Source organism: Somniosus microcephalus, unplaced genomic scaffold (assembly GCF_052327205.1).
Source record: "Somniosus microcephalus isolate GS21.2 unplaced genomic scaffold, FLI_Smic_1.0 unresolved_chr3, whole genome shotgun sequence".
Classification (NCBI taxonomy): domain Eukaryota; kingdom Metazoa; phylum Chordata; class Chondrichthyes; order Squaliformes; family Somniosidae; genus Somniosus; species Somniosus microcephalus.
This window is the reverse complement of record NW_028225181.1, coordinates 40,320,552-40,335,495: the sequence shown is the minus strand read 5'-3', so window position 1 is coordinate 40,335,495 and position 14,944 is coordinate 40,320,552. Positions and strand designations below refer to the sequence as shown.

Genomic DNA, 14,944 nt, shown 5'->3' with positions numbered 1-14,944 from the left:
TCCAATTGGAGAGGTCAGCCGTGCATTGTGGAATTGGGAGGCTGCAGCAATAAATTTTACAATTGGGGAGGGCAGCAGTACTTTGTGTAATTGGCAGGCAGAGTAAATGGTGCAATTGGGAAGGGCAACAGTTCATTGAGGAATTGAGAGGCAACAACAAACGATACAGTTAGAGGGGCAGCAGTTCATTATGGATTTGGGAGACAGCAGTATATAGTACAATTGTTGACGCCAGCAGTTAATTGTGGATTTGGGAAGCGACAGCAGTAAATTGAACCATTTGGAAGGGAAGCACTACATTCTGAAATGGCAGGCAGCAGTAAACATAGAAATATAAAAACATAGAAGATAGGAGCAGGAGTAGGCCATTCGGCCACACGAGCATGTTCCGCCATTTAATGAGATCATGGCTGATCATCCAAATTCAGTACCGTGACTCTGCTTTCTCCCCATATTCCTTGATGCCCTTAGACTAAAGAAATATACCTAACTCCTTCTTGAATATATTTAATGAATTGGCCTCAACTGCCTTGTGTGGTAGAGAATTCCACAGGTTCACCACTCTCTGGGTGAAGAAATTCCTCCTCATCTCAGTCCTAAATGGCTTACCACTTATCCTTAGACTCTGACTCCTCCGCCATCGGGATCATCCTTCCAGCATCTACTCTGTCTAGTCCTGTTAGAATTTTAGAAATTTCAATGAGATCCGCACTCATTCTTCTAAACTCTAGCGAATATAAGCCTAATCGACCCAATCACGTCATTCGTCATTCCTACCATCTCCGGTATCAGTCTGGTGAATCTTCGCTGCACTCCCTCCGTGGCAAGAACATCCTTCCTCAGATAAGGCGACCAAAACTGCCCACAATACTCAAGGTGTGGTCTCACAAAGGCACTGTACAACAGCAGCAAGACATCCTTGATCCTGTACTCGAATCCTGTCGCTATGAAGGCCGGTATACCATATGCCTTCTTAACCGCCTACTGTACCTGCATGCTTACCTTCAGCGACTGGTGCACAAGGACAACCAGGTCTTGTTTTACTTCCCTTTTCGCAATATATTGCCATTCAAATAATAATCTGCCTTCCACCCTCAGCCAGCTGTGTGTCGTCTGCAAACTTGGAGATATTGATCCAGAAATTCGGGACTCCACGGGTGACTACGCATGGGTTACTCACCCGTAAGCCCAATGGAAGAGCCGGTTGCCTGCATGCACTGTGCATGCGTGGGAGACCGGCACTTCCATTCCCCTGAAAGCAGGGGTTCAGAGGTCGCAGGTGTGCGCGGGAGAGGTTGCGCGTGCGCATCGAACTTCGTTTTCGTTTCAGGTTTTCCCGGGAGGGTAAGTCTCCAGAAGTTATACATATAAAAAGCAGGTGTTAGGCCTGCTTTTTACAAGGTAAGTGGTGAATTAATTAAAATTTAAAAAAAATGTCCGCAGATTTATTATTTTTAAATACTTTAAAGTGAGGCAAGTATATTTTTAGCCCTGTTAGAAAAATTATTTTTAAAATAGTTATTTCATGTAATTTATACTTTATATAAAAAGTGTGATTTGTTTTTATTAATTTGAAGATTTAGTGATGTTATGGGGCTCATAGTATTTCTAAGTTTTGACAGGTCTTCCTGTCATCATTGTGAATGGAGCATTCCCTGCTCTGATTGGCTCCGCCATTGCACATGTGATACCAGGGGACACATCAAACTAACTGCACACCTGGGATATGCAAGCACTGAGCGCCGGCAGCTGGAGCAGGCCCCGATCGTAATTCCATGGGGGCCCACAGCTCAATGGCTGGCATGCAAGGTAAGTGCAGGTCAGGGGCTTGCACCCGCGGGAATCCCCCGACCCGAATTTCTGGGCCATTACATCTATTTCCCTCATCTAGATCATGCATATAGATATTTTGAATATCTGGGGTCCTAGCGCCGACCCCTGCGGCACCCCACTAGTCATAAGAACGTAGAAGATAGGAGCAGTAGTATGCCATTCGGCCCATCGAGCCTGCTCCGCCATTCAATGAGATCATGGCTGATCATCCAAATTCAGTACGAAGTTCCTGCCTCCTCTCCATATCCCTTGATCCCTGTAGCCTTAAGAAATATATATAACTCCTTCTTTAATACATTTAATGAATTGATCTCTGTGGCCTTCTGTGGTAGAGAATTCCACAGGTTCACTACTCTCTGGGTGAAGCAATTCCTTCTCATCTCTGTCCTAAATGGCTTACCCCTTATCTTTAGACTGTGACCCCTGGTTCTGTACTCGCCGAGCAATGGGAACATCCTTCCCACATTTAGTCTGTCGAGTACTTTTCGAATTTTATAAGTTTCAATGTGACCCCCACTCATTCTTCTAAACTCCAGCCAGTATAAGCCCAATCGAGCCAATCTCTCCTCATACGTCATTCCTGCCACTCCAGGTATCAGCCTGGTGAATCTTCGCTGCACTCCTTCCATGACAACAGCATCCTTCCTCAGATAAGGCGACCAAAACTGCACACAACACTCAAGATATGGCCTCACCAAGGCCCTGTACAACTGCAGCAAGACATCCTTGCTCCTGTACTCGAACCCTCTTGCTACGAAGGCCAACACACCTTTTGCCTTCTTAACACCCTGCTGCACCTGCATGCTTACCTTCAGCGACTGGTGCACAAGGACACCCAGGTCTCGTTGCACTTCCCCTTCTCCCAATCTATTGCCATTCAGATAATAATCTGCCTTCCTGTTTTTGACACCGAAGTGGATAATCCACGTTATACTGCATCTGCCATGTTTCTGCCCAGTTGGGGAGTGAAGCAGTTTATTGTGGAATTGGGTGCTGGCATTAAATGGTACAATTGGGGAGGGAAGCAGTTCATTGTGGAGTTGGTAGTTGGCAGTAAATAATACAGTTGGGGAGGGAAGCAGGTAATTGTGTAATTGGGAGGTGGCATTAATTGGTACAATTGGGGAGGGAAGCAGTTCATTGTTGAGTTGGTAGTTGGCAGTAAATAATAGAGTTGGGGAGGGAAGTAGTGCATTGTATAATGGGGAGGTAGCAGTAAATGGTACCATTGAAATGGGAGTTTTACTTTGTATCTAACCCGTGATGTCCCTGCCCTGGGAGTGTTTGGTGGCACAGTGTAGAGGGAGCTTTACTCTTTATCTAACTCGAAGTGTACCTGCTCTAGAAGTGTTTGATGGGACAATGTAGAGGGAGACCTACTATGTATGTTACCGATGCTGTACCTGCCCTGGGAGTAGCAATGTGCTTGGCTCTTATCTGCCCTCTGAAATGGTGTATCAATGCACTCAGTTCTAATTAACCACTACAAATCAAAATAATAACAATGAAACTGGACGGAACACCCGGCATCGACCTCGACACCTGCACACCCAACCAAGTCAACCCTGCAAATTCCTCCTCACCAACATATGGGGAATTGTGCCAGAATTGGGAGAGATGTCGCACAGACTAGTCAAGCAAAAGCCTGACATAGTAATACTCACAGTATCATACCTTTCAGCCAATGTCCCAAAATCCTCCATCCACATCCGTGGGAATGTCCTGTGATATAAGGTGTCATCGACCGTGCTATCAAGCGGCACTTACTCACCAATAACCTGCTCGCTGATGCCCAGATTGGGTTCCACCAAGACCACTCTGCTCCCGATCTCATGACAGTCTTGGTCCAAACATGGACAAAGGAGCTGCATTCCAGAGTTGAGGTGAGAGTGACTGCCCTTGATATCAAGGCAGCATTTGTCTGAGAGTGGCATCAAGGCGCCTAGTGAAACTGAAGTCTATGGGAATCAGGTTGAAAACGCTCCACTGGCTGGACTCATAACTAGCAGGAAGATCAATCATCACAGCCCCAGGACATCGCTGCAGGAGTTCCTCGGGGAACTGCCCGAGGCCCTACCATCTTCAGCTGCTTCATCAATTATCTTGCTCCAACAAAATGTCAGAAATGTGGATGGTCGCTGATGACTGCACAGTGTTCAGTGCCATTCACAGCTCCACAGGTAATGAAGCATTCCCTGCCTGCATGCAACAAGACCTGGACGACTTTCAGGCTTCGGCTGATAAGTGACAGGTAATATTCGCTCTCCAGCTATCACCAGCATTTCAGATCCAATGGTATTACCGTCGCCGAATTCCCAACTATCAACATCCTGCGGGTCACCATTGAACAGAACTTAACTTGACCAGCCACATAAATACTGTGGCAACAAGAGCAGGTCGGAGGCTACGAATTCTGCGGCGAGTGTCTCACCTCGTGACTCCCCAATGCATTTCCACCATCTACAAGGCCCAAGTAAGGAGTTTCAAGGAATACTCTCCACTTGCCTAGATGATATCAGTTACAAGAACACTCAAGAAGCTGGACAGCATCCAGGACAAAGCATTTCCTTTGTTTGGCACCACATCCATCATCTTAATCATTCACTCCCTCCACCACCGGCGTACAGTAGCTGCAGTGTGTACATCTGCAAAATGCACTGCAGTAACTCGCCAGGGCTTCTTCGGCAGCATCTCGCAAATGCGCGACCTCTTTCAGCTAGAAGGACAAGGGTGGCAGGCGCATGGCAACACCACCACCTCCAAGTTCCCCTCCAAGTCAATCACCAACCTGACATAGATGTATTTCACCAATCCTTCATTGTCGCTGGGAAAAATCCAGGAACTCCCCACCTAACAGCACTGTGGGAGTACCTTCACCACACGAACTGCATCGATTCAAGAAGTCGGCTTACAACCAACTTCTCAAGGGTAACTGGGGATGGGCAATAAATTTTGGCCTTGTCAGCGACGCACAGATCCCATAAGCGAATTTTTAAAAGTTAATGCAAAAGTTTATAGGGAATTCTACACTGTAACCAACCCGTGCTGTACCTGCCCTGGGAGTATTTGATAGGCCAGTATAGAGGGAGCTTTACTCTGTTTCGAATCAATGCTGTACCTGCCCTGGGAGTGTTTTGAAGTAACACCTTGTGTATTTGTTGTTAACACAAGCACTAGGAGATTTATTGCAGAGTCCGAATCAGTGTACAGAAGAACTCAGAATTAAAAAAAACGATGCAGCTCTCATCTTTATATTTAAACGCAGGAGCCCTTTTAAAATCTAGCTCTCCTCCTATCACCGAACCTTCTTCACATTCTCTGACTTTCTACGTCCTGTATTTCTCACTCTCGGTCTCTCTCCATGCTTATCTCTCTCTTCCATTTAGTGCCTTTAGCTATTTCCTGCTCCCTTTCTCTCACTCTCAGTCTTTCTCTCCATCTCTCTCTCTCTTCCATTCTCTCTGTCTCTTTTACCTTTCTCGCCATCCCTCACTCTTTGTCTCTCTCTCATTTCTTTGACTGTCTCTCCTCTTCTCTCTCTGTCTCTGTTTCCCACTCATTATTCTCGTAGACTGCTTATCCCTCATTCCCCTGTTTCTACCTCCCAATCTCACTATTTCTCATCTTCCTTAGCTCTCAGCTTGTGTGTCTGTCTCTCCACTCTGTTTCTAACATTGTCTGTTTCTCTTTATCGTCCTCGCTCCTTATCTGTCAATCTCTGTGTTTCTCACTCGTCCGCTTTTCCTGTCCTTCACTCTCCATTTCTCTCACCATATCTCTCTGTCTCTCGCCGTCTAGTAATTTACGGCCCACCTGTAACTCAGTAGCAGTTCCTGTGTGTACAATAAACAGTGGAGAAAAGCTACAGTGAGTGAGTAATAGAAACCTGGTGATTGAGCGAGCGAGAGTGAGAGACAGTGAGAGAGAGAGAGAGAGAGAAGAGAGCAAGAGAGACAGAGAGAGAGAGAAAGAAAGAGAGAGAGCAGCCAGGCAGGCCAAGCGAGCGAGTGAGTGAGCGAGAGGCGTGAAGCAGACCAGAAGACAGAATTAGTGAGTTGTAGATAGAGAGAGGAAGAGAGAGAGTGATGTGAAGCATGCCAGGTGAGTGTGTGAGTGAGGGAGAGACATGCAGCAGACCAGCAGACAGACTGAGTAAGTTATAGATAGCGAGAAGAGAGAGAGTGATGTGAGGCATGTCAGGCGAGAGAGTGAGTGAGATTTTTCTACAGGGAACTGAGGGCTGTGTGTTACAGTGAACAATGTGTCTCTACACTTGTGTTAATATTTATTGCAGATTTTGTTGGCAAATGTCATTGCACAAAGAATGCCTCTGCTAGTATTTTTCTGTGTGCACGGTGTTCGGTGATTCAGTTAATATTTGCACAGTGACTGGGTTAATATTAAAGGGGTTATCTATCCCTCGCATTGTAAATATGAGCACAGGGCCTGAGCGAGTATTTTGTTGATTACTATCAGCGCTTGGCAGTATAACAGTGCGGTCAGAGTGTGTCAGTGAGTGTCCTAATATAAACGTGTAAGCACTTTCAGTGTGTTAATATTTCTCAGGTCAGTGGGAGTGTTTCGCATTTAAAAGGATGTCTCTGGCGCTGGGTTATGATGTGCCCAGTGTTTCCATGAGTGTGCTAATACTAACATATATCACTGGCCCCGTGGGTGAGACTGGATCAGACAGAATATGAGGTGGGATTAAATTCTAATGCAGGAACTTCATCAGCTTGTCTCATCTTTTAATGTGTTTTACAATTAAAGTAAAGGGATATTTCACCACATTTATCAACTGCTGTCTAAATCTATTCTGCGTCACGGCAAGTGATTGTGCAACTCAGGAGCTGGAGAATTTGTCCCAAATCTGGACAGTATACAGGTAGAGATACAAAATAATCAACCAATCGCCACACCCGATTATATATGGTATACACCTTAAGCACTGACCATAACAGGATGAAATTGCACGAAATAGCTAACAGTAAAATGATGGACTTCAGTCGGCTCTCCATCTCTGGGCCTCTGGGACTCTCCCCACTGCAGGGACCCCGGAAACTCCTGCGGACTCTGCTGGCCATTAAAATGTGTCTGACGGTGACAGCATTGAGCAACAGAATCAGAACAAATGGGAGCCCCGGGGTAGGAATATGATGAAGGAGCTCGATTGCACCCCAGACCGGTGAAAACTGAACATCGCATGTTACCGCACAGATCCAGGGGAGGTTCTCTGTCCCATATTCACCTGTCAACATAAAATACCAGAAAACGTTCTTTAAACAGCTCAGCACAGTCAGTTCCGAAAACCACAGCTGCCGTTTTCTTGGTGCAATATTTTGTTTTCAGCTTTTGGCAACAAATTGCCACAAAACGAGCAAAGGTGAAAGTGACAGTGAACCAGACAGAACAGTCTGTGACTGCATAAAGCAGGACGGCGTGGATATTACAGAGGGGAACAGATTACACAGGAGCAAGCGGTTTCTTATAAGACATCGGAATGTGCCTTAATATCAGATCGAATATAATGACCAGTAGATCCGCCGCTGCCATGGCCACCAGGTAGCGAGTGACACATGTGGAAAGACCGCACTTTCCCCGAGACAGAATCACAATGGTCACTAAGTTAAATGTGCGGAAGGGAAACAAACAGGGAAGATTTACATCAGGCTGGCAACAAAAGCAGCATGTTTTAGAATTCGGGGTGAAATCTGCAATTAATTACCGACATTTATTGATATGATCTAATTATAATACCTATAAGCAGAGAATCTTCAATGTAAGAGTAATCAAACAATAAATGGAATGTGAATAATTACATGAAAGTAACAGATGTTTGTTCACTGAGATGAAATGATAGCTCTACCTGTAGCCCAGCATATAAAAAGCACCAGCTGAGGTATCAAAGAATCACAGAAACCCCACAGTGCAGATAGAGGCCATCTCGGCCCATCGAGCCTGCACCGACACACATCCCACCCGATCCCCATAACTACCACATATCCCACCCTATCCTCATAACCCCACGTATTTAATCCCCCTAACACTAAGGGTCAATTTATCATAGCCAATCATCCTAACCCGCACATCTTTGGACTGTGGGAGGAAACCAGAGCACCCGGAGGAAACCCACGCAAACACGGGGAGAATGTGCAAACTACACACAGACAGTCGCCCGAGGCTGGATTAGAACCCGGGTCCCTGGTGCTGTGAGGCAACAGTGCTAACCACTATGCCACTCTGCTGCCCCTGGGATACAAAGGACCAGAACATCTCTGGAATAGATTGGGTAAAGCAGATTAGCACATTTCAGAAGGTAGTGAATTTATTGAGTGTGTCCAGGATAGTGTTCTGTACCAATAGGTTCTATAACCAACAAGGGGCAATGACACGTTAGATGTAGTAATGAGTAATGAACCAGATTTACTTAACAGCCTAACGGTGTGGAACATTTTTCTAATAGTGATCAGAACATGATTGACTTCAATGAAGAGAAATGCAAAACTGCTACTAAGATTCTAGGTTTAGGTAATTCCGACTTCAACGGGATGAGGCAGAGACTGTCCACAGTAAACTGGGCAAACCTGTTAATGGGTATAACAACAGACAATCAATGGGGATGATTAAAAAAAAAATTCAGCTGAAACATAACCAGTTTATACCCCTGAAAGGCAAGAGTTCTGTTTGTCAAAAACATCCCTGGACGACAAAATAGGTCAGGGACAGCATGGAAATAATAGACAAAGCCTATAAAAATGCAAAACGCAGCACAGATCCTGGTGAATGGGAAAGATACAAAGAACAGCAAATGGGCACCAAATGGATATTAAGAGCTACAAAAGCGATTATGAAAACAAACTTGGAAAGGACATCAAAATCAACACAATGACACTTTGCAATTATATTAGGAAAATAGGGTAGTCAGGAGTAATGTTGAATCCTTAAAAACTGTAAGCAGTGATCTTGTCAATGATAATAATGAAATGGCAGACGGGTTGAATACAGACTTTGTGTCAGTATTTACGGTAGAGGAAGAGGATAGCATACTGGAAATCCCAAGGAAACTAATATTTAATCACAGACAGGGACTCAATAAAATTCACGTCAATTAAATAATACTAATAAATAAAATAATGAATCTAAAGTGTGACACATTCCCAGGACAAGATGGGGCCTCAACTATTAACAGTTTTAATTAACGACGTAGATGCTGGCATAGAAAGACATATATCCAAATTTGCGGATGACACAAATTTAGGCAGCAATGTAGACAGTGTAGGTCAAAGCATGAAATTGCAAAGGGATATCGACAAATTAAGTGAATGGGCAAAAATGTCGCAATAATATTTTAACCTATGCAAATGTGAGGTTTTCCAATTTGTGCATTAAAAGGATGGAACAGGGTACTTTCTAAATGGTGAAAAGCCAAAAAGAGTGGCGGTCCAAAGAGACGGGAGTGCATCCATTAGATCATTAAAATGTCATTGACAGGTAGAGAAAATAATTAAAAACGCTAATGGATGCTGGCTTTTATATTTAAAGCACGAGAATACAAGGGGTTAGACGTTATTCTGCGGCTACAGAAAGCCGTGTTTAGCCCATACCTGGAGTATTGAGAGAAATTCTGGGCAGCATACCTTAGGAAGGATATATTGGCCTTGGAGAAAGTGCAGCGTAGATTTACCAGAATGACAACCGGACTCCAAGGGTTAAGTTATGGTGAGAAATTACACAAATTATGATTGAATTCCTTCGAATTTAAAAGTTTAAGGGGCGATCTGATCGAAGTTTTCAAGATATTAAGATGAACAAATTGGTAGTTAGGCAGGGACTATTTCCCCTGGTTGGGGATTCTAGGACGAGGGAGCACATCTAAAAATTAGAGCCAGAGCTTTCAAGAGTGAAATTAGGAACCACTTCTACACACAAAGGGTGGTAGAAGTTTGGAAATCTCTTCCTCCAATGGCAATTGATGTTCGATCAATTGTTAATTTTAAATCTGTGACTAATAGATATTTTTTAACATAAGTTATTATGGGATACGGGGCAAAGTCGGGTATATGGAGTTAAGCCGCAGATCAGCCACGATCTCATTAAATAGCGAAACAGGCTTGAGGAGCTGAATGGTTTACTCCTCTTCCTGTGTTCCTATGTTGTTATACTCGCACAAAACTTTGTGTGCTGGGATCAGTCAGCATTTTGAGCAGTGCAGTTCGCTTCTGTGCCTTGTGTTAGGAATGTGGAAATCCCGCTTGTATTCCTGATCTTGGTTTGAATATTATTTATAAATAGAACAGTAAATGAATGTAACAGCAATATGCAGAAACTGCAAACTTGGCGAGCAATAATTACAGGCAATTGTATTTAAAATGTACGGATGTAATACGACAATGGTAATGTAAATACAAGTGAAATGAAGTTATAAAGACAACGAGGCTGTAAGAAGTGATTTGAGATTGTGTGTGCTGCATTTTTGTTGAAATATACAAATTGTAGCTCATTGAAAGGAATATTTTCTAAATAACATTGCAAAGAATGGAAACTGAATTATAATAAATAGTTATCATTGACAGTAAATGTCTCACGGAATGCATTTATCAACGTTGAATTCAGCCGATTTATCCAACAGGCAAAGTGCTGCCGAACACGTTTGTAAAGTATCTGAACAAAACCGGAAGAGAATTATCCTTGTACTTTTCACATATGGGTTTACAACTTTGTGCAGAGAATGTTAGACGAGAAAATATCAAAGGTTTGTGTTAACCTCAGCTGGGTCTGTTTATCCTGAACAACAGCAGGAGGCAATAGAGAACCACTCTGGGTCTCACTGAGAGATCCACTGAACTGTGCCAGACGGGTATGTGACACAATTGTAAATTCAAACCAAAAATTGCAAATAACTATTGAAATCTGGCTGAATGAGCATTTTATGAGAATTTGTAAATTATCCTTGTAATCCAGAAACAATGAAACTAATGCAGCACGGTGGCATAGTGGTTAGCACTGTTGCATCACAGCGCCAGGGACCCGGGTTCCAATCTGGCCTCGGGTGACTGTCTGTGTGGAGTTTGCACATTCTCCCCGTGTTTGCGTGGGTTTCCTCCGGGTGCTCCGGTTTCCTCCCACAGTCCAAAGATGTGCAGGTTAGGTTGATTGGCTATGATAAATTGACCCTTAGTGTTAGGGGGATTAAAATATGTGGGGTTATAGGGTGGGATATGTGTTGGTGTAGGGGTTACGGGGATCGGGTGGGATATGTGTCGGTGCAGGCTCGATGGGCCGAAATGGCCTCTATCTGCACTGTGGGGTTTCTGTGTGATTCTGTGTGTAATGTAGAACTGGAGATGGTGAAAATGGAGACTGTGACTGGAACTGAATGATTAGCAGATGTTTCGCACATTTAAAGATATGTATATGATCTGCCAGGATTTGTTCCTGTGACTCTATGTAAATAACCATACCGAGCATTAGACGAAAACAACAGCCAAAATAATGCGGCTACTGGAAATCTGAAATGAAACAGGAAATGTTGTAAATACTCAGCAGGTGAGGCAGCATCGGTGCAGAGAGAGAAGCAGAGTTACCGTTTCATGTCGATGACCTTTGCCTTTAGTTGAAAAGTCTCCTAATACAAGAAAACATTCTTCTGATCTTTTAGAAATGTTGAGTGTGGTTAGCAGATGGAAATTCGTTAAGTAACGTGTCTGGGTACAATATCTTTGCTTGAAATGAACATAGAATATTGCCTTCCTGGTAACACCGTATCAAGTTCAGAATCATTAGCGGGCAGCGGCGCAGAAAGCATAGGGAATGAAAAAGAATATGGAGAGGAGAGAAATAAAGTTAAGCATTATTTACAGCATTTAAGCGGGTTACATAGACTTACCATCGACACCAACAGCAGCGAGGGTGGCGGAGTGGGGGAGTAAATTACAAGAACAGTAAATGTGTTAAAAATAATTTGCAGCATTAATTATTAGATATAGAGTCTTAACAGGAGCACCAAATATAGCGAGGCTAGTCGAGTATTTTTATACAGCAACTCCTGCATTAACAACGATAATAAGAATGATAGACTTGCATTTATACGATTTAGATGATGCAACAAATGCAAGCACAGATAATCATTAATACAAAAATCCCACTGTAAATAGCAAGAATAATATTACAGTGTAACATGGTTTATGGAATTCATAAATGTCGTTTGGCACTTACTCGGAACACCAACAACCGCGAGGATGGGATAGTAACTCTTTCGTATTTCAGAAAATAAGTTATCTATCCACAAATCTTCAAGCCAAAAATCAGGAAGGGGCGGGGGCGGGGGAGGGGGAGGGGAGGGGGCACAAACATGTCTTCCCTTCTGTGAGTCACTGGTGGTCATTGTGCTGGAGGCAGCGCGCTGACTTTGTGAGGTGACACAGTGAAGGGAGCTCCTTCTTTAAAGCAGAGAATAATCCCCGAGTGACATCGTTAGGCCTCACTGTAAATGGCATTAATTAATGACATTGAACAAACAGGCGCATTGACCCAATGTCAACACAACACTGCTTTGCAAGACAATCTAGCTTAGCATATTGTACACAGTTTTAAATTAAAAGAGTGTGAATGTGGAATATTTCAACAGAATATAAAATACCGAGATTGAACAAAGAGAACGGATTTTCTCTTCCTGTATTGAACAAAACCTGAGAACAAAGGACGAGAATGTTACAGAAAACAGGATGAATAAAAGAAGAAAAAGGCTGATTGCCCCAATCTAGTTATATGCTTTATTCATACTCAGATCATCAGGGTAAATATAGTCACCATCAATAAATATTCCTAAAAAGCAGGATCTTAGAGAAGAACACAGTGATGGAAAGATTGTAATCGCACATGACACTACTGGCCTCAATCAAGGAAATACGTTCCCTGGGCTGATGAGATTGCACTGATCCTGCTTCAGTCCAGGAAATGTATTCCCTGGACCGCCGGGATTACACTATTGCTTCCTCAGTCCAGGAATGTCATTCCCAGACTTGCTAAATAACACAGCTCTCGCATCTGTTCAGTATATTTCATTACGAGGAAACCCTAGAAATCATTGGTTCCACCTCAGTCCAAGAATGTTATTCCCCGGGCCGCCAAGATTACATCCCTTCTGCTTCATTCCAGGAATGTATATTCCTTGCAACGCCTAGCTTACACTGCCCCCGCCTCAGTCTGGGAAATTCATTGTCAGGGAGGACTACATTAGACTGCTCCTATCTGAGTTCAGGAATTGTATTCCAAGGACCAGCTAGATTGAACAGCTCCCTCCTCAACACAGCACTTTAATTCTCTGGGCCGGCTAGATTACACAGATACCTCGTCAATCAAGGCAGTCAATTCGCAGGGCAGGCTACATTCAACTGCTACCGCCTCAGTTCAGGTATTTCATTTTCAAGGCCGCCCAGTTTAAACAGTTCCCATCTGAATCCAGTAATGTAATTCCATGGAGCACCTATTTTCATTGCTCCCGCCTCAGTCAATGTAAGTCAACCACAGGGCTGACTATATTACACTGCTCCTGCCTCAATTCAGGAATTTCATCCCCTGGACCGTAGATTTTGCTGCTCACACCGCAATCCTGGAATTTCCATGCCAGGGAATCTAAGATTTATTTTTTTCATTCATGGGATTTGGCCATCGCTGGCAAGGCCAGCATTTATTGCCCATATCTAATTGCGCTCGAGAACGTGGTGGGGAGCTGCCTTATTGAACCGCTTCAGTCAGTGTCGTGAAAGTACTCCCACAGTGCTGTTAGGAAGGGAGTTCCAGGATTTTGATCCATCGACAATGAAGGAACAGCGATATATTTCCAATTCAGGATGATGCTGAGGAGAACTTGGAGTTGATGGTGTTCCCATGAGCCTGGTGCCCTAACGCTTCTAGGTGGTAGAGGTCGTGTGTACCCGAGGTGCTGTTGAAGAAGCCTTGGCAAGTTGCTGCAGAGCATTTTTTAGATTGTGCCCACTGTAGCCACTGTATGCCTGTGATGGAGGGAGTGAATATTCAAGGTCGTGGATGAGGTGCCAATCAAGCGGCCTATTTTGTCCTGGATTGTATCGCGCTCCTTGAGAGTTGTTGGCGCTGCACTCATCCAAGTAACTGCGGAAGATTCCATCATACTCCTTAATTTTGACCCAGCAGCGATGAAGGAACGGCGATATATTTCCAAGTAAGTACGGGGTGTGACTTGGAGAGGAACTTAAAGCTGATGGTCGATCTGTGAGCCTACTGCTTTTGTACTTCTCGGTGGAAGAGGTCGTGGGTTTGGGAGGTGCTGTCGAAGAAGCCTTAGCGTGTTGCTGAAGGGCATCTTGTTGATTGTAAACACTACAGCCACGGTGCGCTGGTGGTGGAGGGAAGGAATGTTTAAGATGTTGGCTGGGGTGCCAATCAACCGGGCTGCTTTGTCCTGGATGGTGTCGAGCTTCTTGAGTGTTGTTGGAGCTGCATTCATCCAGGAAAATGTAGAATTTTCCATCATACAGGTAATTTGTGCCGTGTAGATGGTGGAAATGCTTTGGGGAGTCAAGAGATGAGAAAGTCGTCGCAGCTTACCCAGCCTCTGAGTGCTGTTGTAGCCACAGTATTTATGTTGCTCCTCAAGTAAAGTTATGGTGAATGAAGAATCCCGCAGGATGTTGATGGTGTGGGATTCGGCGATGGTAATTCTGATGAATGTCAAGTTGCAGTTGTTAGACTCTCTCTTGTTGATTGCCATTGTGCGGCAGATTTGTGGCGTGAATGTTACTTGCTACTTATCAGCCCTGCCCTCAATGTACTGCAGATTACACCGCTCCTGCCTTAGTCCAGCAATTGCATTCCTTGATCCGCCATAATTACACTGCTCCCACCTCTGTCCCAGAACATAATTCCCTCAGCTGCCCGGATAATACTGCTCTTTTTTCAATCGAGGAATTTATTTCCAAGAGCCGCCTACCTTATAATGCTCTTCCCTGATTTCAGGAATTTTATTCACAGAGCTGCCTCGAATACACTGCTACTGCTTCAATCCAGGAATTTCATCCCCAGGGCAGCCTACATTGCACTGTTCCAAACTCAGTTTAGGAATGTCATTTCC

General features: G+C 44.1%; 1 protein-coding gene across 1 annotated transcript in view; it reads right to left on the bottom strand.

Annotated features, from left to right (window-relative positions):
- LOC147091378 (uncharacterized) overlaps positions 1 to 14,584 on the bottom strand; it is a 91,686-nt gene extending 77,102 nt beyond the window's left edge. The window contains exons 1-2 of the mRNA XM_085976581.1: positions 14,422 to 14,584; positions 12,473 to 12,521 (exon numbers count right to left, since the gene is read on the bottom strand). Coding sequence (XP_085832707.1) covers positions 12,473 to 12,521; positions 14,422 to 14,584 — 212 coding nt within the window. The remainder of the gene's footprint in view (positions 1 to 12,472; positions 12,522 to 14,421) is intronic.
- Between the last annotated feature and the right edge of the window lie 360 nt (positions 14,585 to 14,944).